We start from the raw sequence: 24276 nt of genomic DNA, 5'->3' as shown, positions 1-24276 counted from the left end.
AAGGGGTAAGCCATTTAGGACAGAAATGAGGAGGAATTTCTTCACCCAGAGAGTGGTGAACCTGTGGAATTCTCTGCCACAGAAGACAGTAGAGGCCAATTCATTAAATATATTCAAGAAGGAGTTGGATATATTTCTTAAGGCTAAAGGGATCAAGGGATATGGGGAGAAAGCAGGGACCAGGTACTGAATTTGGATGATCAGCCATGATCAGATTGAATGGCGAGCAGGTTCGAGGGGCCGAATGGCCTACTCCTGCTCCTATCTTCTATGTTTCTATGATCTTATTGAAACATATAAGATTCTGAAGGGGCTTGACAGAGTAGATGCAGAGAGGATGTTTCCCTTCGTGGGGGAATCTAGAACTAGGGGGCATCATTTCAGAATAAGGGGGCACCCTTTTAAATCGGAAATGAGGAGGAATTTCTTCTCTCAGAGGGTCGTGAATCTTTGGAATTCTCTTCCGCAGCGAGCTGTGGAGGCTGGGTCATTGAATATATTTAAGGTGGAGATAGACAGATTTTTGAGCGATAAGGGAGTCGAGGGTTATGGGGAGCGGGCAGAGAAGTGGAGTTGAGGCCAAGATCAGATCAGCCATGATCTCATTGAATGGTGGAGCAGGCTCGTGGGGCCAAATGACCTACTCCTGCTCCTACATCTTATGTTCTTATGAGGTGGTGTGTCAGCTGTGAGGGGTAAACCACTTTACGCAGCGAGTGGTGAGAACCTGGAATTCGCTGTCGATGGAAGTGGTGGAAGCGGAGACACTCAATGTTTTCAAGGGGAGACAGGATAGGCACTTGAGGGAAATAAACTTGCAGGGCTACGGGGATAGAGCGGGGGAATGGGACTGACTGGATTGCTCTAGGGAGAGCCGGCACGGACTCGATGGGCCGAATGGCCTCCTCCTGGGCCGTTATGACTCTATGGCTCTACGACTTACTTTGCATCCGCTACCCAGACTGTGGGATATGATGTGTAATATATAAAATTACATGTTTATTGTATTGAATTTTCATTGTGACAAAGCTGTGATTTCCCGGCGGTGCACGGCTTGTGAGTGCCACTTCCTCCTGAAAGTAGCAGATTGCACAATCACCCCTTCAGACAGATGTATAATATGAAATACATGAACCACAGTTAGACAGCATTTCTGGTTGAGCGGTGCTTTTCCTCGTAAGGTTACCCTCCTTCCATTATGGAGCAGACTGCGGAAGGCGCAGGGTCGAAGGGCTGAAATTACTCTCCTCACTCCAGGCTTCATTAACTTCTTACTCGTAGCCCATGACGAACTCAAAGTCCTTGTAGCTGACATGGCCGTCTAAATCCCGATCCACTTCCCTGCAACAAAGCAAAACGTGGAGCAGTCAACAACAAAGAAACAACAGTAAAGAGATAGAAAGAACCTGCATTTGTATAGTGCCTTTCATATCCTCAGAAGTCCCAGCCTTGGCTCAGTGGGTAGCACTCTCTCGCCTCTGAGTCAGAAGGTTGCGGGTTCAAGTCCCACTGCAGAGACCTGAGCACAAAAATCCAGGCTGAGACTTCAGTGCTACAACCCTCCGAGAACTCTGCGTTCCACCAACTCTGACCTCTTATTCATCCCCCCGCATCCTTCATCCCACCATTGGCGGCTGTGCCTTCAGCCGCCTGGGCCCTAAGCTCTGGAATTCCCTCCGTAAACCTCTCCCACTTTCTCTCCTCATTTAAGACGCTCCTTAAAACCTACCTCTTTGACTAAGCTTTTGTGCTAATGTCTCCTTCTGTGTCTCGGTGTCAATTATTGTCTGGTAAAGCTTCTGTGAAACACCTTGGATGTTTTTATTATGTTCAAGGCGCTACATAAATGCAAGTTGGAGTTGTTCTTGAAACTGGTCATTCATCTCCACTCTTTGTGGGATCTTGCTGATTGCAAAATGGTTCCTGCATTTGCCTATTTGCCATTCATTGTAGGTCAAAGCACTTTATGACATTTCTGTGAGGTGTGATAAGTTGATCTTTAAATGCAACTCTTTCTTTTCTGAGTGTGCATATGAACAGCAGGTATATACAGGATTGGCTTGTGGAGTCACATCCCAGCATGATATAGCAGAAGACGGCGCAAAAGAGTGAAAAGCTAGCTGTGAAACTAATGCCTAGAGCAAGGCTGGGGAAATAACGTTATCCTGTGAATATACACCACATACTGTACACAAAATAAAAGCCAACATTCTACTACTCTAATTGAGAGGGCAGATTAAACACAATTAAGAACATAAGAAATAGAAACATAGAAGATCGGAGCAGGAGTAGGCCATTCGGCCCCTCAAGCCTGTTCCGCCATTTAATGAGATCATGGCTGATCAACCAAATTCAGTACCCTGTCCCTGCTTTCTCCCCATATCCCTTGATCCCTTTAGCCTTAAGAAATATATCTAACTCCTTCTTGAATATATTTAATGAATTGGCCTCAACTGCCTTTTGTGGTACAGAATTCCACAAGTTCACCACTCTCTGGGTGAAGAAATTCCTCATCTCAGTCCTAAATGGCTTACCCCTTATCCTTAGACTGTGACCCCAGGTTCTGGACTCCCCCGCCATCGGGAACATCCTTCCTGCATCTAGTCTGTCTAGTCCTGTTAGAATTTTATAAGTTTCAATGAGATCCCCTCTCATTCTTCTAAACTCTAGCGAATATAAGCCTAATCGACCCAATCTCTCCTCATACGTCATTCCTGCCATCCCAGGTATCAGTCTGGTGAATCTTCGCTGCATTCTCTCCATGGCAAGAACATCCTTCCTCAGATAAGGTGACCAAAACTGCACACAATACTCAAGGTGTGGTCTCGCCAAGGCCCTGTACAACTGCAGCAAGACATCCTTGCTCCTGTACTCAAATCCTCTTGCTATGAAGGGCAACATACCATTTGCCTTCTTAACCGCCTGCTGCACCTGCATGTTTACCTTCAGCGACTGGTGCACAAGGACACCCAGGTCTCGTTGCACTTCCCCTTTTCCCAATCTATTGTCGTTCAAATAATAATCTGTCTTCCTGTTTTTGCCACCGAAGTGGATAACCTCGCATTTATCCACATTATACTGCATTTGCCATGAATCTGCCCAATCACCCAACCTGTCCAAATCATACTGGAGTTTCTCTGCATCCTCCTCACAGCACACACGCCCACCCAGCTTTGTGTCGTCTGCAAACTTGGAGATATTACATCTAGTTCCCTCGTCTAGATCATTAATATATATTGTGAACAGCTGGGGTCCTAGCACCGATCCCTGCGGTACCCCACTAGTCACTGCCTGCCACTCGGAAAAAGAACCGTTTATTCCAACTCTTTGCTTCCTCTCTGCCAACCAGCTTTCTATCCAAGTCAGTACCTTACCCTCAATCCCACGTGCTTTAACTTTGCACGCTTATCTCTTATCGAAAGCCTTCTGAAAGTCCAAATACACCACATCCACTGGTTCTCCCTTATCTATTCTACCAGTTACATCCTCAAAAAATTCCAGTAGATTAATCAAGCATGATTTACCTTTTGTAAATCCATGTTGACTTTGTCCGATCCTGTCACTGTTTTCCAAGTGCTCTGCTATTACATCTTTTATAATGGACTCTCGCATTTTCCCCACTACCGATGTCAGGCTTACCGGTCTATAATTCCCCGTTTTTTCTCTACCACCTTTTTTAAATAGTGGGGTAACATTAGCTACCCTCCAATCCATGGGAACTGTTCCAGAGTCTATAGAATTTTGGAAGATGACCAGCAATGCATCTACTATTTCTAGGGCCACTTCCTTAAGTACCCTGGGATGTAGATTATCAGGCCCTGGAGATTTATCGGCCTTCAATCCCGTCAATTTCCCTAACACCATTTCCCTACAAATACTGATTTCATTCAATTCCTCCCTCTCATTAGAACCTATGTTCCCCGACATCTCTGGGAGGTTATTTGTGTCCTCCTTTGTGAATACAGAACCAAAGTATGTATTTAATTGGACTGCCATTTCTTTGTTACCCATTATAAATTCCCTTGATTCTGACTGCAAGGGACCTACGCTTGACTTCACCAATCTTTTTTTCTTCAGATATCTATAGTAGCTTCTACAGTCAGTTTTTATGTTCCCTGCAAACTTACTCTCATAATCTATTTTCCCCCTCTTAATTAATCTCTTTGTCCTCCTTTGCTGAATCCTAAACTGCTCCCAATCCTCAGGTTTGCTGCTTTTTCTAGCCAATTTATATGTCCTCTTCTTGGATCTTATGCTGTCCCTAATTTCCCTTGTTAGCCACGGTTGAGTCACCTTTTTTGATTTATTTTTATGCCAAACAGGGATGAACAAATTCTGTAGTTCATCCATGCGATCTTTAAATGTTTGCCATTGCCTATCCACCGTCAACCCTTTAAGTAACGTTCCGCAATCCATCCTAGCCAACTCGTGCCTCATACCATCGTAGTTTCCTTTATTTAAATTCAGGACCCTAGTCTCTGAGTCAACGACTTCACTCTCCATCTTAATGAAGAATTCTATCATATTATGATCGCTCCTACCCAAGGGGCCTCGCAAAACAAGATGGCTAATTAATCCTTTCTCATTACATAATACCCAGTCTAAGATGGCCTAATCTCTCGTTGGTTCCTCGACATATTGGTCCAGGAAACCATCCCGTATACACTCTAGGAATTCCTCCTCCACGGTATTGTTACTAATTTGGTTAGCCCAATCTATATGTAGATTAAAGTCACCCATGATAACTGTTGTGCCCTTATTGCACGCGTCTCTAATTTCCTGTTTAATGCCATCCCCAACCTCAGCATTACTGTTTGGGGGTCTGTATACAACTCCCACTAATGTTTTCTGCCCCATGGTATTTCTCAGCTCTGTCCATACAGATTCCACATCATCAGAGCTAATATCCTTTCTTACTATTGTGTTAATCTCCTCCTTAACCAGCAATGCTACCCCACCTCCTTTTCCTTTTTTCCTGTCCTTCCTGAATATTGAATACCCCTGGATGTTGAATTCCCAGACTTGGTCATCCTGGAGACATGTCTCCGTAATCCCAATTATATCATATCCATTTACATTTATTTGCGCAGCTAATTCATCCACCTTATTACGAATGCTCCTCGCATTAAGACACAAAGCCTTCAGGCTTGATTTTTTAACACTCTTAGTCCTTTTAGAATTATTATTTCCTGTGGCCCTGTTTAATTTACATCCTTGATTTCTCTGCCTTCCACTTTTGCTTTTCTCCTTCCTGTCTTTTGTTTCTATCCTTGCTTCCCTTTCCTCTGTCTCCCTGCACAGGTTCCCAACCCCCTGCCATTTTAGTTTAAACCCTCCCCAACAGCACTAGCAAACACTCCCCCTAGGACATCGGTTCCGGTCCCGCCCAGGTGCAAACCGTCCAGTTTGTACTGGTCCCACCTCCCCCAGAACTGGTTCCAATGTCCCAGGAATTTGAATCCCTCCCCCTTGCACCATTCCTCTAGCCACTTATTCATAGGAGCAGGAGTAGTCCATTTGGCCCCTTGAGCCTGCTCTGCCATTTAATGAGATCATGGCTGATCTGATCTTGGGCTCAGCTCCATTTCCTTGCCCGCTCCCCATAACCCTTCACTCCCTTATTGTTCAAAAATCTGTCAATCTCCACCTTAAATATATTCAATGACCCAGCCTCCACAGCTCTCTGGGGCAGAGAATTCCACAGATTTACAACCCTCTGAGTGAACCTTCTCTGAACTGCCTCCAATGCAAGTATATCCCTCCTTAAATAAGGAGACCAAAACTGTACGCAGTACTCCAGGTGTGGTCTCGCCAATACCCTGTACAGTTGTAGCAGGACTTCCCTGCTTTTATACTCCAACCCCCTTGCAATAAAGGCCAACATTCCATTTGCCTTCCTGATTACTTGCTGTACCTGCATGCTAACTTTTTATGTTTCATATACAAGGACCCCCAGGTCCCTCTGAACTGCAGCATTTTATACTCTCTCTCCATTTAAATAATAATTTACTTTTTTATTTTTCTTACCAAAGTGGATAAGCTCACACTTTTCCACCGTATACTCCATCTGCCAAATGTTTGCCCACTCACTTAGCCTGTCTATATCCCTTTGCAGATTCTTTGTGTCCTCTTCACAACTTGCTTTCCCACCTATCTTTGTATCATCAGCAAATTTGGCTAAATTACACTCGATCCCTTCATCCAAGTCATTAATATAGATTGTAAATAGTTGAGGCCCCAGCACCGATCCCTGTGGCACCCCACTAGTTACCGTTTGCCAACCAGAAAATGACCCATTTATCCCGACTCTCTGCTTTCTGTTAGTTAAACAATTCTCTATCCATGCTAATATATTACACCCAACCCCGTGAGCTCTTATCTTGTGCAGTAACCTTTTATGTGGCACCTTATCGAATGTCTTCTGGAAATCCAAATACACCACATCCACTGGTTCACCTTTGTCCACCCTGCTCGTTACATCCTCAAAGAACTCCAGCAAATTTGTCAAACATGATTTCCCTTTCATAAAATCATGCTGACTCTGCTTGACTGTATTATGATTTTCTAAATGTCCTGCTATCAGTTCCTTAATGACAGATGTTAGGCTAACTGGTCAATAGTTTCCTGCTTTCTGTCTCCCTCCTTTCTTAAATAGGGGTGTTACATTTGCGGACAAAGCTTTAATTGGCTGGTGCTTCAGCTCCAAGAACTAGTGAACAAGAACTTGAGCTCAACCAAAACTCGGCTGCCCGTGTCCTCACTCGCACCAAGTCTCGTTCACCCGTCACCCCTTGCGCTCACTGACCTACATTTACTCGCGGTTAAGCAACGCCTCAATCTTAAAATTCTCATCCTTGTTTTCAAATCCCTCCATGGCCTCGGCCCCTCCCTATCTCTGTAATCTCCTCCAGCCCTACAACCCTCCGAGATATCTGCGCTCCTCCAATCCTGGCCTCTTGAGCATCCCTGATTTTAATTGTTCAACCATTGCTGGCCGTGCCTTCTGTTGTCTAGGCCCTAAGCTCTGGAATTCCCTCCCTAAACCTCTCCGCCTCTCTACCTCTCTCCCCCCCTTTAAGACACTCCTTAAAACCTACCTCTGTGACCAAGCACCTGTCCTAATGTCTCCTTATGTGGCTCGGTATCAAACTTTCTCTGATTTTGCTCCTGTGAAGTGCCTTGGGACATTTTACTATGTTAATGGCGCTATTAAAAACTTTTTTACGCAGCGAGTGGTTAGGATCTGGAATGCATTGCCTGAAAGGGTGGTGGAGGCAGATTCAATCGTGGCCTTCAAAAGGGAATTGGATAAGTACCTGAAGGAAAAACATTTGCAGGGCTACAGGGAAAGGACGGGGGAGTGGGACTGGCTGAAATGCTCTTGCAGAGAGTCGGCACGGGCTCGACGGGCCGAATGGCCTCCTTCCGTGCTGTAACCATTCTATGATTCTATATAAATGCAAATTGTTGTTGTTCAATAACTGCAATGAGGCTGCCGTTGATTAAATGACAACTGCGAATTAAAAAAAAAAATCCTGCAGCATCTAAAGTGATTCAGTTATTGTGTATATCTATAATTTTGTGCGGACTCGATGCCCAGCAACTCAGCGGTCACTTTGTAGGTTGCGGCCCTTTGCTCTGTGCTGCCTTGGGTCCTTCAAGTCAGGGACTGACAGATGTGCGCAATATATGGTAGCAAAGCCGAGGATAATGAAGACACCATTCGGGCGGCAGTGAGTGTTGAGTCTGTCCTCCTTGTTCTGTGCCAATGACTTCTATTTGTTCAGACTTCAAGCCTGGATTTAATTACCCTCACAGGCAGGGATAAAGTTCTCAGCGAGCATGGCAGGCAGCACGCCATATTTCTGAATAAAGCTAAACTTATATTGATACTCGACGGTCGTAAGAACTGGGAGCACAACACAAGGTTGCATCTGAGTGGTCTCCACTTGCTATTATAGAGCTGGCAACACTCCAGAAACACTGCAAATGGCAGATCCCTCGCTAATTTTAATTCCTCCTTTTCAAGCACAGAGCGAACCTATTCCTATGGGCGGAGGAATCGTTTTCTTAATGTCGTTGTTGGATTCAAGTCAACTGGGAGCGACTGGAAGCCTCATATCGAGAGCCCAGGTGGCCCAGTTTGCGTGGTGTGATATAAAGACAGAACCTGCGTCTTTCACGACCTCAGGACGTCCCAAAGCCCTTTGCACCCAATGTAGTACTTTTTTTTTTAAGCCCCTCTCCAGAGTGCAGAGCCCATCATCCAGGCTGACACTCCCAGTGCAGTGCTGAGGGAGTGCTGCACTGTCGGCGGTGCTGTCTTTCGGATGAGACGTTGAACCGAGGCCCCGTCTGCTCTCTCAGGTGGACGTAAAAGATCCCGTGGCCACCATTTCGAAGAAGAGCAGGGGAGTTCTCCTGGTCTTTATCTCATTGCTGTTTGTGGGAGCTTGCTGTGCACGACTTGGCTGCCGTGTTTCCCTACATTACAACAGTGACTACACTTCAAAAAGTACTTCATTGGCTGTAAAGCGCTTTGGGACGTCCTGAGGTTGTGAAAGGCACTGGAGAAACGCAAGTCCTTTCCTTTTTTTTTCTTTCTATGAGCCGGAGGAAGGAAAGTGGGGTGGGGGGAAAAAAAATGAAATGGGCAACAAAAAGAGTGTAAGGCAAGTACAAATGGGGCCTTAGACAGTGGGATCCTGTCATGTAGAAACTGTATATGCAGCCAACACGGGCTTGCATTCAACGAGGTCGATTATACCACTGCTCAGGGATAAATTAGGAGCTAATAAAAGAATTTTCTTGTGGCACACACCTATTAAATTCCCATATCAGTGAATGTCTTTTTGTGTGTTCGGGGACCGGCTGACGGTACACTGAGCCAAAACAATCTGAGCCTGATTGGTATTTAATGGAGCTTTCCTTCATCAAGCAGGCTCCCAGACAGCAAAATTGCTATTCTGCTGATTTCAAAGTAAATCTGAAGGATAGTTTCGCAGTGCGCCCCTGTCCCTCGCTGTGTAACTGCTACGTTTATTAATAGAAATGGCGGCGTTCTTTGCCTCGTATCAGTGAGGCTACAATGTTAGAGTCCTGGCAGCGACTGAGGGGGGAAGAGAGTGGGGGTGGAATTTGGAGCATGGGCAATTAGCGAGATATCTTCCTCTCTCCTCCTCCTTTAAGACGCTCCTTAAAACCTACGTCTTTGACCAAGGTTTTTTGGGTCACCTGTCCAAATATCTCCTTATGTGGCTCGGTGACAAATTTTGTTTGATAATCGCACCTGTGACGTGCCTTGGGGTGTTAAAGGTGCTGTATAAATGCAAGTTGTTGCTTTATAATTCATCAAAAATATTGCATCTGCAGGTGCTTCCCGTCAACTTTCGTTCCATCATGAATACCTCTGTCCAAATTTATAAATGAAATTGGTGGGGATTCATTTTCAACTTCGCAGGGGCGGTGGGGAGGGGGTGGTAAAGAACTGCTAGTGGATCTGACGCCCGCCCTCATGGTAAGAGGGATGGGGGGGGGGGCGTATAGCGTGTGACCAAACAGCTGCCGCCGGTTTTCAGCCCGCATATGTAAACATGTCACATTGTAACTGCACTCTTCCCCAGGTGGATGGGCTGCAGTGCCGTCACTGGCAGGAGGGTGTAATGACAGCTCTACAGATTTACATAGGCAGGCGTGTTAAAAATGCAGAGTGTCTATTGACACCACTGTGTCAGCCAGTGAGCTGCGCTGTGTCAGCCAATGAGTTGGAGGCGGGGCGGGGCTTACAGCAGGACTCACAACGGACCGTCTATTTTACGGCAAGCAAAGTCTATTTACTCAGCAAACAGAGTCTTTTTTAAACAGCCCACAAGAGCAAACAGTCTACAGAGTCTATTTCAAAGGAGTCTCTACAAACTACAGCAAACAAAACTCATGATCGAAACTGCAGCAACGTCTCCCGATAAAAGCAGGGTGATTTCTCCAGCAAAAATGCAGTGAGTGGAGGATAGTTACTGAATACAAATTATGGGCGTAAAATCAATCCCAGCCACTTACAGCAGGTCTCCAAGTGTGATTGACGGGGGAATTACCCAAACATCTTCATTCTGGCCAGGAATAGTGATGTCACTATATGCAGCCTGAAAAATGTGGACGTCGTGGTTTATACCGGAAATATAAAAATCAGCAAGGAATATATGGACTTTAAAATGGGGATCGAATTACCTCTACACACCCTGGTGCAATTATCCCCTGCCCTCCATCCTTACTTCACCTGAAGACTACTTTTGGTCTTGACTCACAGGAGGTCGACTAGTTATCACTATAAATGTGCCGCTTATATCGTAATCAGTGAGGATCTTATTTTTAGTGTGCATGAGGAGGTGGGTGGGGGGGGGGGGGGCGGGAAACTGGCAGATCCTTGAATTACACAAAATGGAAATGACTCTTTGGAAACAAAGCACAGATGTTCCTTAAGGGTTATGCACAAAATGTGCTACGGGTGGGATGTCATGCATAATTTATTACATTTTGAGTATTTTTAGCAGAAGCACGATGGAGTACTTCTTTAATAAACATCTTTTTTCCCATTTTTGGACAAGGCTGCTGATAGCAGTGGGGGTGAATGCTCTCAAGTAAGTACTTGGTGGTGCTCTAGGATTCATAAGAAGGGCAGGTGAGTGACAACAACAGCAACAACTTGCATTTACATAGCGCCTTTAATGCAGTAAAACATCCCAAGGCGCTTCACAGGAGCGTAATCAGGCAAAATTTGACACCGAGACACATAAGGAAATATACAGACTTGGTCAAAGAGGTAGGATTTAAGAAGCATCTTAGAGGAGAGAGAGGTGGTGAGGCAGAGAGGTTTCGGGAGGGAATCCCACAGAGCTTAGGGCCTGGGACAGCTGAACTCCTCGGGTGGACAACACAACGTGACGGGTAAGTAAACACTGCACGTGTGACCCTGAGATTGGGAGCAGCAGCGAGAGCGGGCCGACCTGTGAGGGAGCAGGCGAAGGAGGAGCGAGGAAATAAAGCCCGAGGCTCGAGGCCCAGACCGAGCTATTGGGAGCAGCAATGAGAGCGGACCGACCTGTGAGGGAGCAGGCGAAGGAGGAGCGAGGAAATAAAGCCCGAGGCTCAAGGCCCAGACCGAGCTATTGGAAGCAGCAGCGAGAGCGGACCGAAACAGGCAGCATTCGAAAGTGACGTCCGAGATTAAAAGTGACATCGGCACAAGGGAAGCAGCTGATTGGTGAGTAGTGGGTGAGTTTTTTTTTTAAGTTTAAAGCTTATTCTGTTAAGTTAGTTCTTAGTCTTTAAATAAAGGTTAGCACTTAGTTTTTTAAATAGTCTGTTAGATAAAGGGATGACAGGAATGCCAGGGCAGCGGAGTGCACATCCTGTGGCATGTGGAAAGTCACGGATGCTTCGCGTTGCATGTATGACTACATGTGCAGTAAGTGTCAGCAGCTGCAATGACTCGGGCAACGGTTTACGGAGCTTGAGCGGCGACTGGAGTCACTGTGGTGCATCCGCGAGGCTGAGAACTACGTGGCCAGCACGTTTAGTGAGGTGGTCACCCCCGCAGTCTAAGAGAGAGTGCGGACAGAGAGCAAGTGGGTGACCACCAGACAGAAGAAGACCAGGCAGGCAGTGCAGGAGGCCCCAGAGGGCATCTCGCTCACCAACCAGTGTTCTATTCTGAGTACTGGTGGGGGCGATGGTCCCTCTGAGGAGTGCAGTCAGAGCCAAATCCTCGGCACCACGGGTGGCTCCGCTGCACAGTGGGGGAGGAAAAATAGCGGAAGAGCAATAGTGGTAGGGGATTCAATAGTGAGGGGAGCAGACAGGCGTTTCTGCGGCCGCAGATGTGACTCCAGGATGGTATGTTGCCTCCCTGGTGCCAGGGTCAAAGATGTCACTGAACGGCTGCAGAGCCTTCTGGGGGGAGAGGGTGAACAGCCAGATGTCGTGGTCCATATCGGTACCAATGAAATAGGTAGAAAGAGGGATGAGGTCCTGCAGGCAAAGTTTAGGGAGCTAGGAGTCAGATTAAAAAACAGGACCTCAAAGGTAGTAATCTCTGGATTACTCCCGGTGCCACGTGCTAGTGAGTCCAGAAATAGGAGGATAGAGCAGATGAATGCGTGGCTTGAAGGATGGTGCAGGAGGAAGGGCTTTAGATTCCTGAGGCATTGGGACCGTTTCTGGGGGAGGTGGGACCCATGCAAGACGGACGGGTTGCACCTCAACAGAGCTGGGACCAATATCCTCGCGGGGGGGATTTGCAAGTGCTGTTGGGGAGGGTTTAAACTAGCTTTGCAGGGGGATGGGAACCTAAGAATAGAGTCAGTAGGGAGGGAAGAAAAACTGGAATTGGAAAACATAAACATAGAAAGTAAATTGGAAGGACAGAGGAATCAAGGGCTAGATAGTAGTCAACAAGGAGGTTTGCCTGTACTCAATGGTATATACTTCAATGCAAGGAGTATAGCGAACAAGGCAGATGAGCTGAGGGCACAGGTAGATATTTGGGACTATGATATTATAGCTATTACAGAGACGTGGCTGAAAGAGGGACAGGTATGGCAGCTCAACATTCCTGGTTACAGGATTTTCAGACAGGATAGAGAGGGAGGTAAAAAGGGAGTGGGGGGTGTTCGCGGTATTGATTAAAGAAACTATTACAGCTGTGAGGAGGGATAATCAAACGAGGCCATATGGGTCGAATTGAAAAACAAAAAAGGGGCTCACACTGCTGGTAGTGTACTATAGACACCCAAACAGTGAGAGGGAGATAGGAAAGCAAATACATAGACAAATTTCTGAGAAGTGCAAAAACTATAGGGCAGTAATAGTAGGAGATTTCAATTACCCCAATATTAACTGGGATAAAATTAGTGTGAAGGGTATAGAGGGTGTGGAATTCCTAAAATGCATCCAGGAGAACTATTTTAGCCAGTATGTAGCAAGCCCAACAAGGGAGGGGGCGGTTCTGGACTTAATTTTAGGGAATGAAGCTGGGCAGGTAGAAGGCGTATCAGTGGGGGAGCATTTTGATGCTAGTGACCATAATTCTGTTAGATTTAAGGTAGTTATGGAAAAGGACAAGGATAGACCAGGAATAAAAATTCTAAATTGGGGAAAAGCAAATTTTGCCAAGCTCAGAGGGGATTTAGCCATAGTGGACTGGAAACAGCTACTTGAAGGTAAATCAGTGTCAGAGCAGTGGGAGGCATTCAAGGGGGAGATCCGGAGGGTTCAGACCAAATATGTACCCTTAAAGAAAAAAGGTGGGACTAACAAATCTAGAGCCCCCTGGATGTCTAGGGACATACAGGGTAGGATAAAGAAAAAAAGGGAGGCGTATGACAGATACCGAGGGCTAAATACTGCAGAATCTTTAGAGGAGTACAGAAAGTGCAAGAGTGCAACTAAAAATGATATTAGGAAAGCAAAGACAGAGCATGAAAAATTCTTGGCAAGTAAAATCAAGGAAAACCCAAAGATGTTTTATAAATATATTAAGAGTAAGAGGAGAACTAATGAAAAGGTAGGGCCTATTAGAGATCATGAGGGTAATCTGTGTGTGGAGGCGGGAGACGTCGGTAGGGTTCTTAATGAATACTTCACGTCTGTTTTCGCAAAGGAGAGGGGCGAAGCAGACATTGCTATCAGGGGGGAGTAGTGTACAATATTAGATGAAATAAACATAGTGAGAGAGGAAGTATTAAGGGGTTTAGCAGCTGTAAAAGTTGATAAATCGCCAGGCCCGGATGAAATGTATCCCAGGCTGTTAAGCGAAGCAAAAGAGGAAATAGGAGAGGCCCTGACCATCATTTTCCAATCCTCTCTGGCTTCAGGTGTGGTGCTGGAGGACTGGAGGACACCTAATGTGGTGCCCTTGTTTAAAAAGGGAGAAAATGATAGACAGGCCAGTCAGCCTAACCTCGGTGGTGGGAAAATTATTGGAAAGAATTCTGAAGGACAGGGTATATCTTCATTTAGAAAGACACGGATTAATCAAGGATAGTCAGCACGGATTTGTTAAGGGAAGGTCGTGTCTGACAAACTTGATTGAATTTTTTGAGGAGGTAACAAGGAGGGTAGATGAGGGTAGTGCATTTGATGTAGTGTATAGTGACATGATTCTCTGACTATATAAGCTGTGTCTTTATGCATTTCTCCACTTCACCTGAAGAAGGAGCAGCGCTCCGAAAGCTTGTGATTTCAAATAAAGCTGTTGGACTATAACCTGGTGTTGTGTGATTTCTTACATTTGTCCACCCCAGTCCAACTCCGGCATCTCCACACTATAGTGACTTTAGCAAGGCTTTTGATAAGGTTCCACATGGCAGACTGGTCACAAAGTTAAAAGCCCATGGGATCCAGGGCAAAGTGTCAAGTTGGATTCAAAACTTGCTCAGAGACAGGAAGCAGAGGGTAATGGTTGATGGGTGTTTTTGTGACTGGAAGGCTGTTTCCAGTGCGGTTCCGCAGGGCTCAGTACTAGGTCCCTTGCTTTTTGTGGTATATATCAATGATCTAGACTTGAATATAGGGGGTATGATTAAGAAGCTTACAGATGATACTAAAATCGGCTGTGTGGTTGGTACTGAAGAAGGAAGCTGTAGACTGCAGGAAGATATCAATAAATTGGTCAGGTGGGCAGAACAGTGGCAAATGGAATTCAATCCGGAGAAGTGTGAGGGAATGCATTTGGGGAGGGCTAACAAGGAAAGGGAATACACATTAAATGGTAGGACACTGAGTAGTGTAGAGGAAGAAAGGGGCTTTGGAATGCATGTCCACCAATCCCTGAAGGTAGCAGGCCAGGTAGATAAGGTGGTTAAGAAGGCATACGGAATGCTTGCCTTTATTAGCAGTGGCATAGAATACAAGAGCAGGGGGTTTATGCTTCAAATGTATAAGACACTAGCTAGGCCTCAGCTAGAGTACTGCATGCAGTTCTGGTCGCCACATTTCAGGAAAGATGTGATTGCACTAGAGAGGGTACAGAGGAAATTTACAAGGATGTTGCCGGGAGTAGAGAATCTTAGCTATGAGGAAAGACTGGATAGGCTGGGTCTGTTTTCCTTGGAACAGAGCAGGCTGAAGGGAGACCTTATTGAGGTGTATAAAATTATGAGGGGCCTAGATAAAAAATGGATAGAAAGGACCTATTTCCCTTAGCAGAGGGGTCAAAAACCAGGGGGCACAGATTTAAAGTAATCGGTGGAAGGTTTAGAGGGGATTTGAGGGGAAATTTCTTCACCCAGAGGGTGGTGGGGGTCTGGAACTCACTACCTGAAATGTGAGGGTGCCGGTCAGTTCCTTCAGTAACCCCTAGATGGCACCTTCACTTGTTTGTTTTCCTTTGTTAATTGTTACTAGTTTCTCCTGTATTTATTACTTAACTGCCTTTTATCGGGTTTATTGGTTTCACCTGTTTTTGCTTGTATTTAAGTTCTGTGGTTTCTTCCCTCTGTGCTCAGTCTTGACAAGGTGCTCAGTCTTGACAAGCCGGTTGCCCTGTGGTAGCTTGTCTTGAGCTCAGTCTTGACAAGCCAGTTGCCTAGTGGTAGCTTGTCTTGTTCCTATCTTGACAAGCCATTTGCCTGTGGTAGCTTGTCTTGAGCTCAGTCTTGACAAGCTGTTTGCCTAGTGGTAGCTTGTCTTGAGCTCCTATGTTTGTAACTGTTCACCTGTGTTATTCTAGTAAAGTACTTTTATTTAAGACTGCATACCTGTTTCTCGCCTCGTCTGTCTGCACTTGGGTCCAGAACCAGCCTTGCCCTGACATGAAAGGGTGGTAGAGGCAGGAACCCTCATCACATTTAAAAAGTACCTGGGTGTGCACTTGGGATGCTGTAACCTGCAGGGCTACGGACCTAGAGCTGGGAAGTGGGATTAGGCTGGATAGCTCTTTGTTGGCCGGTGTGGACACGATGGGCCGAAATGGCCTCCTTCCGTGCTGTAACTTTCTATGATTCTACGATTCTATTACCCGCCACAAGGAGGATCGCGTTATGACATATGATAAACCAGCAGCTGGATTAAACTGAAGAGGACTCTCTGTTCATTCCCTGGGTGCACGAGGAAATTAACGAGACATCTAGATAAGTAAAAAATGCTCTCTGGGACGTAGGGAGTGAAGCTCGCTTGCTAAAGCAGTCTGAAACGCAGAAGCCAAAAATATCTGCAGTTAAAAAAAAAAAGTCCTGCAGCTGTTGGCTACAGCACAGAAGCAGGCCATTCGGCCCTTCGAGCCCATGCCGGCTCTCTGCAAGAGCACTTCAGCTCGTCCCACTCCCCCCTCCCTTTCCCCGTAGCCCTGCAAATTTTCTTCCTTCAGGTACATCTCCAATTCAGCATTGGTGCAGCGACGTTCAAGTTGAGGTACGTTGTTGGGGTAGAGTTGAGGGACCTTGGCTCTGTGTGATACCTGACCTGGGCGTGCTTGATGCTGGCACTGGGTGCCTAAAATGGACAAATCATTCAAAAGCATCATCTCCTTCAAAGTGGGTTGTCGCGGCGATTGGTTGTTCATTTGGATTCAACCAAACAAAAGTATTGGATCTCTGAGTCAGAAGGCTGGAGGTTCAAGCCCCACTCCAGGACCTGAGTACACATTCTAAGTTGTTTTATGTTCGGTAAAGTGTCTTTAGTTGGCACTAGACATTTCAATCTTATGCGCTCCTAACGGTGTTAAGAAGGTACTTGCACAGAAGATGGAGGATCTCAGTCATTGGGTAGATGGGCATTTTAGAATCAACAATATCAACTTGCATTTATATAGCGCCTTTAACGTAGCAGAACGTCCCAAGGCGCTTAACCAGAGCGTTACTAATGAAAATATTGACACCGAGCCACAGAAGGAGATATCAGGACAGGTGACCAAAAGCTTGGTCAAAGAGGTAGGTTTGAGGAGCGCCTTAAAGGAGGAGAGAGAGGTGGAGAGGCGGAGAGGTTTAGGGAGGGAGTTCCAGAGCTTCAGGACTCGGCAGCTGAAAACCCGCACTTACATTGAACATAAGAACATAAGACAAGGAGCAGGAGTCGGTCATTTGGCCCCTCGAGCCTGCTTCGCCATTCAATGAGGTCATGGCTGATCTGATCTTGGCCTCAACTCCACTTCCCTGCCCGCTTCCCATAACCCTTGACTCCCTTACCTTTCAAAAATCTGTCTATCTCCACCTTAAATATATTCAATGACCCGGCCTCCACAGCTCTCTGGGGCAGAGAATTCCAAAGATTCACAACCCTCTGAGAGAAGAAATTCCTCCTCATATCCGATTTAAAAGGGTGCCCCCTTATTCTGAAATTATGCCCCCTAGTTCTAGATTCCCCCATGAGGGAAAACATTCTCTCTTCATTTACCCTGTCAAGCCCCTTCAGAATCTTGTATGTTTCAATAAGATCCCCTCTCATTTTTCTAAACTCCAATGAGTATAGGCCCAACCTGCTCAACCTTTCTTCATAAGACAACCCCTTCATCTCCGGAATCAACCTCGTGAACCTTCTCTGAACTGCCTCCAATGCAAGTATATCCCTCCTTAAATAAATAAGGAGACAAAACTGTACGCAGTACTCCAGGTGTGGTCTCACCAACGTCCTGTACAGTTGTAACAGGACTTCCCTACTTTTATACTCCATTCCCTTTGCAATAAAGGCCAACACTCCATTTGCCTTCCTAATTACTTGCTGTACCTGCATGCTAACTTTTTGTGATTCATGAACTAGGACCCCCAGATCCCTCTGTACCTCAGCATTTTGTAATCTCTCCCCATTTAAATAATAATGTGCTTTTTTATTTTTCCTACCAAAGTGGATGACCTCGCATTTTCCCACATTAAACTCCATCTGCCAGATTTTTGCCCGCTCACTTAGCCTATCTATATCCCTTTGGAGATTCTTTGCATCCTCCACACAATTTGCTTTCCCATCTATCTTTGTATCATCAGCAAATTTGGCTACATTACACTCAGTCCCTTCATCCAAGTCATTAATATAGATTGTAAATAGTTGAGGCCCCAGCACTGATCCCTGTGGCACCCCACTATAGTTTGCCAACCTGAAAATGACCCATTTATCCCGACTCTCTGCTTTCTGTTAGTTAGCCAATCCCCTATCCATGCTAATATATTACCCCCAACCCTGTGAGCTCTTATGTAGTAACCTTTTATGTGGCATCTTATTAAATGCACTATTTGAAGATGAGTAGAGGAGTTCTCCTGGTGTCTTGGTCAAGATTCCTCCCCTCAACTAACAACAATAGCCCCAGGTGCTTCACCACAAGAAGGGGTTATTAGAAGAGGGTAATTAAAACTTGGTCAAAGAAGTAGGTTTTCAGGAGCATCTTAAAGGAGGAGAGATATAGAGATGGAGATGCTTACGGAGGGAATTTTAGAGCTTAGGGCCTAGACTGCTGAAGGCACGGCCGCCAATGGTGGGGCGAAGGAAGTGAGGGATTCACAAAAGGCCGTACTTAAAGGAATGCAGAGCTCTTGGAGGGCTGTAGGGATGGAGAAGGTTACAGAGCTAGGGAGGGGGCGAGGACATGGAGGGATTTGAACACAAGGATGATCATTTTAAATTTAAAGGGTTGGGGCACTGGGAGCCAATGTAGGTCATGGCTCGGTGCGACTTCGGCTATGGGCAGCAGAGCTGTCGATGAGCTGAAGTTTATGTTGAGTGGAAGATGGGAGACCGGCATAGTCGAATAGTTGAGTCTGGAAGTAACAAAAGCATGGACGAGGGGTTCAGCAGCAAATGTGCTGAGGCAGGGGTGGAGACAGCCGATGTGACAGAGGTGGAGGTAGGTGGTCGTAGTGATGGAGTGGATATGGGGTCAGAAGCTCAGTTCAGGGTAAAATCGGATGCCGAGGTTGCCAACAGTCTGGTTCAGCGTCAGACAGTGGCTGGGTAGGGGAACGGAATCAGTGGCGAGGTTACGGAGTTTGTGTTGGGGGAAGAAAAAGCAAATGGCTAACACCGTTGGAAATAGTTTGGTCATTCATCGCTCTCACTGTGTGCAAATTGGCGGCCGCATTTGCTCAATAACAACGCAATTGAAAAGTAATTCATTGGATGTAAAGTGCTTTGGAATGTCCCGCGATTGCGATGAAGTGCTTATAATTTTTTTTAAAAAGGTAATCAAATTAGAATGAGGAAAGAATCTGCCTATCTGTGTATTTGTATCTTTCCCTCCCTCTGTATCACAGGTGTAGGCAATTAGCACTGGCCTTTTCTAACTGTCAACAAGGTACGGGGAAGTTGGCTTCCAAATTGAAGTTTATGAAGACTGAGGTAGAATTGCATGCTTTATACTCAAGTCTTCCCTCACCCTCTCTCTCGCTTTCACATTCTAAAGATGAAAGAACACAAAACAAGTGCTACAAATGGTGTGTACTCAGAATACTGTCATTTTTCTCTCTCTCTCGTGCATACAGATAGAGCCACGTGCAGCCTCTCTTCTTTTGGAAAAAAAAAACAAACACTCAATATGAATGCATTTTTAGAAAAACTGTCCCAAAGCTTTTCTTCAAATAATATTGAAAAACTTTTGGCGCAGGAAGTGCTAGAGGCTAAAGAAACATGGGATAGGCGACTGAACAAGCCTGATGCATCCTGGGGAATTAGGTATGCTGCACGTGGTCAGGACGCACAATCTAAATTCTGTTCACACTGGCACAGCTCTGAGCAAAAATGTCAATTATAAGCTCAAGCTTTTGGGAGAAGCTGAGGCCTTCAAGCAAAAACTGTAATGAAGCTATTAAGAGACAGAAAAGACGACGCCGTGAATAAATGTCTTCATGTTATTGAGAAATATGTAACTTGGCGAATTTTGTACTTTGGGTGAACTTTAAAAAAAAATGTAGTCACCCAGCGGAAAAATGGCGGATGAAAAAAAACTCCAGAAAACTTTTTGAGGAATTGTGGAAACCCAATAGCCAGATTGGGCAGGGTGACAAGGTCACAGAGGTGTTTCCCATTATAAATCGGGATAAAGGAATTTATAATGGAAAAACCTTGGCACAAGAAGTGTGACGAAGGCATGACTGTGCATGCAGAGGTAAGATTTTTAATGGAGAAATATAAATATGGTTGTGCTATTCTTCGTTTGTTCTGTTACTGCTTGATAAACTTCTTTGGCAGTTAAAGGCCAAGACAAGAGTGGTGTTATTACACCAATCTCAAAGACAACAACATCAATGTGCATTTATATAGCGCCTTTAACCTAGTAAAACGTCCCAAGGCGCTTCACAGGAGCGATTATCAAACACAATTAGACACCGAGCCACATAAGGAGATATCGGGACAGGCGGCCAAAAGCTTGGTCAAAGAGGAAGGTTTGAGGAGCCAGTTGAAGCAGGAGACAGAGAGGTAGAGAGGCGGAGAGGTTTAGGGAGGGAATCCCAGAGATTCGGGTCCCGGCAGCTGAAAGCACGGCCGCCAATGGTGCAGCGATGAAAGTCGGGGATGCGCAAGCGGCCGGAGTTGGAGGAGCGCAGATATCTGGGAGGTTTGTAGGGCTGGAGAAGGTTAGAGAGATAGGGAGGGGTGGGGGGGGGGGGGGAGGAGAGGCCATGGAGGGATTTCAGGATAACAATTTCAGAGAGAATCCTGTGGAGATACGGGATAGAACCAGTAGCTACAGCAATCTCAAAGAGGCTTCTCTGTTTGTTATCCTGGAAACACTGGGAAAAAATCCGGTGAAGTGTAAAAGGCATGAGACAAACGAACTCAGCAGTACAGTATGCATCGAGGGTTATAAGCTACTTAGTGCATTTCACAGCAGTTGAGGGATTTCGGCATATCGCGAACAGGCAATTGAACTTTTTACGCAGAGATGATCCACTATCCAAGGAAGTAATAAAAGACTTATTTTCATTTGCTGGGAAAGCTGCTAATTGAACAGCAAACTTGTTAAGACATGCAGGGATTTTTTTTCTCCCCCTTGGCCAGGGTAAATACTCAAAGGGTCTCAGTAAACTCAAAGCTCTAATAAAGAGGCGGTCAAGATTATAAAGAGGCCATTGCATTCACTGGATGGGTCGTGAATAACTAAAGCCAGTGCAAATGCGGCCTCAAAGCTTCCAAGGGCTGGTCTGAGGCCCTGCACCTACCGAAGGAACCACTATTGTTTGTGAAGTGTTGACGACAACGCAAAATCGTCGAGCAGAAACTGATAGCCAAGTTCCGCACCCATGAGGACGGCCTCAACCGAGATCTTGGGTTCATGTCACGCTACATGTAACCCCACCTGACGCAGGGTCATCCAGACTCGAGTCGACATTGGCTTGTTCTCTCTACACAGATGCGGCCGGACCTGCTGTGATTTCCAGCAAAAAAAAAATGTTTTTTGTCTGTTTTTTTGTTTTTCATACAGACCCCAGCATCTGCAATATTTGACCCCTTGTGACCCCACCTCATTGTTCTTTGATGTAATGTTTTCCTGACTGACCTGTTTGGACACCATTCACACCTTTGATTGCTGTGATTATCTCTCTGCCGAGGTGTGATAAATGGCAGTTAGAAAGATTACCTGTAATCATCTGGCATTATTCTCTGACTATATAAGCTGTGTCTTTATGCATCTCTCCACTTCACCTGACAAAGGAGCAGCGCTCCGAAAGCTTGTGATTTCACATAAAGCTGTTGGACTATAACCTGGTGTTGTGTGACTTCTTACATTTGTCCACCCCAGTCCCAACTCCGGCATCTCCACACCATGACTTGCAGCTTCACAGCCTGCAAAGGAAAAAGACTTGCATTTATGTAGCGCCTTTCACAACCTCGGGACTTCCCAAAGCGCTTCACAGCCAATGAGGTACTTTTTTTTGGAAGCGTAGTCACTGTTGTGGTGTAGGAAACGCAGCAGCCAATTTGCTCCCACAAACAGCGATGTGATAAATGGCCTGATCATGTTTTAGTGATGTTGTTTGGGGGGAATAAATATTGGCCCAGGACACCAGGGAGAACTCCTCTGCTATTCTTCGAAATAGTGCCTCGGGATCTTTTACGCCCACCTGAGATGACAGACGAGGTCTCGGCTTAACGTCCCATCCGAAAGAAGCGCTCCCGCAGTAACCGCACTTGGAGCATCAGCCTGGATGTTTGCGCTCAGGTCCCTGGAGTGGGACTTGAACCCGCAACCTTCTGACGCAGAGGCCAGGGAGCTACCCACTGAGCCATGGTTGACACTGACTTTACTGAGCGCTTGTTCTGTCTACCGTTCGAATGACTTGTCAAAAACTTAGGGCTAGATTTTTGTGGAGCCGTCAGGCGGGGTTTCAGGCGTGTGGGGAGGAAAATCCCGAATTTGGGGGTCCCGACACCATCCCGCCCAAAACCCCGCCCCACGTAAGTTTCAGGGGCGGCGGGTACCCACCCCGCACTGGGACCCGCCAAAACCAGGCGGGAAGGGATTAGTGCCAAATAACTGCCTGTTAACAGGTAGTTAACAGGCAGTTTTTAGCCTAATCCCTATTTTGAGGGGTTTCGTGTGGGTTTTCCGACGGCTCCAAACCACGCCAGGTTAGAGCAGGCGGGCCGTCGGGTTGAAGGAGTTGGAGGGGTCGCGATGTTGGCGCTCAGGTGAGTGATGGGTGCATGAGTGTAAAGGTAAGTGTGTTTGGTGTGTCTAAAGTGTGTAAAGAACTTTTACTTACCTGTACTTACCTTCACAGCCTTTCTTCCTGTAGCCGTCGGGAGCGCATCACTCAGCCGGTACTTAAAGCTGAACGGCTGCGATCTGTGAAAAGTGACAGCCTTCAGCTTTCAGTGCCGGTAAGAGTTCTAACTGAGTCTGTGCAGAATGACTCATGTCAGAACTCAGACTGTCAGTGTTTGACAGCTTCAAACAGCTGTGAAACACTGATATTTCATCTGTCAAAAATTCTTGACAGATGAAATTGCAGTCTGTGACGTCACCTGTTGCCGGGTGGCCCTTAATTGGCCTGCTGAGCCCGCTGGGTGGGCTCAACAAGGTCAATCAAGGGAAAATCACGCGGATTGGCCGGACGTCGAAGTAGGCGGGTCAAAAACCCGAAAGTGGAAGTCCCGCCTTCTTCCTGACAGGTTCGGGAAAATCTACCCCTTAGTTCCTGAATTACCCCCCCAAAAAACTTCTGATACAGGTATACATTTTTACCTAATGGTAATATTACCACTGACAGAAAATTAACTTTGAATTCTTGGTGAGGTAAATTTTACGAGTTAACTCCAGGAGCTGGGCTTCATGCACTGGGAGCGCATTAGAAAAAAATTAATTCTCGGGATGTGTGGGCGTCGCTGGCAAGGCCGGCATTTATTGCCCATCCCTAGTTGCTTTGAGAAGCAGGTGATACTTCTTGCTGGGCCACTTCAGAGGACAGTTAAGAGTTAACCACATTGGTGTGGGGATGTGAAGTCACAGATCGGCAGGACCCGGTAAGAATGGCAGGCTTCCTTTCCCTAAAGGATATTAGTAAAGCACTTGGGGGGTTTTTAAATGACAATCCGACAGCTTCACGGTCACTTTCTACTGACACCAGCTTTATCTTTCCAGAATTTTTTCCAAACAGAATTCAGTTTCTCTAACTGCCCTGGTGCGATTGAACTCATGTTCTCTGGATTATTAGTCCAGGTCTCTGGGTTACTGGTCCAGTAACATAAGCAATACAGACCCCGGGCCGTCGGACCGTGGAGCCAGCGACGGTGATGAGGAGGCCGCGGCGACCGGAGCATTCACATCCCGACGATGTGTTCGGCGAGTCGGGCGGAGGCAGCGCAGCGCCACGAGCAGCAGCAGCAGCCATGACGACCCGCTGCAGCACGTCGGCCGGCAGCTCCATGGCGGGAAGCTCGCAGTCCGACTGGGAGGAGGGAGAGCCGGGCATGGTGGCCAGAGGTCAGATCGTGAGCGGGAGAAGCAGGCCACCACACGTGGAGCCGGCAACGGTGAGGAGGAGGCCGCGGTGACGAGGAGGACGGAGCGGCTGAGGGACATCGTGCTCCCACTGCCACTGGATGCCATTGAACTGACTTTCTGAACACGGCGCTGTAAGAATAGCTGACGTGTCCCTACGGGGAGTAAACATTCCATTGTACTTGTACTTGTACTGGTTACATATGGCAAATAAAATTGAATTGAATTGAATTGAATACACTGTCTGGAATTTGAGCACTGAGGTCGGTGTATGCGATTCGCGGCCTGCACGGCTTTCCGCCCATTAATATCCGCTAAGTGGGCACTCGTCCCCCCCGCCCCTCCCCTACCCTTCACCT

General features: G+C 46.4%; 1 protein-coding gene and 1 pseudogene across 1 annotated transcript in view; one reads left to right on the top strand and one right to left on the bottom strand.

Moving 5' to 3' along the window:
• Positions 1 to 977: 977 nt before the first annotated feature.
• The window catches only part of efcab11 (EF-hand calcium binding domain 11), a 140918-nt gene continuing 117619 nt past the window's right edge, over positions 978 to 24276 (bottom strand). The window contains exon 7 of the mRNA XM_086002634.1: positions 978 to 1341. Coding sequence (XP_085858760.1) covers positions 1272 to 1341 — 70 coding nt within the window. The 3' untranslated portion in view covers positions 978 to 1271. The remainder of the gene's footprint in view (positions 1342 to 24276) is intronic.
• Positions 10555 to 19772, top strand: LOC147109060 (uncharacterized; annotated as a pseudogene).

The sequence above is a fragment of the Somniosus microcephalus genome, chromosome 12 (genome assembly GCF_052327205.1).
Source record: "Somniosus microcephalus isolate GS21.2 chromosome 12, FLI_Smic_1.0, whole genome shotgun sequence".
NCBI lineage: Eukaryota > Metazoa > Chordata > Chondrichthyes > Squaliformes > Somniosidae > Somniosus > Somniosus microcephalus.
Note: the sequence above shows the minus strand (reverse complement) of the source record. Positions and strands in the feature narration are given on the sequence as shown.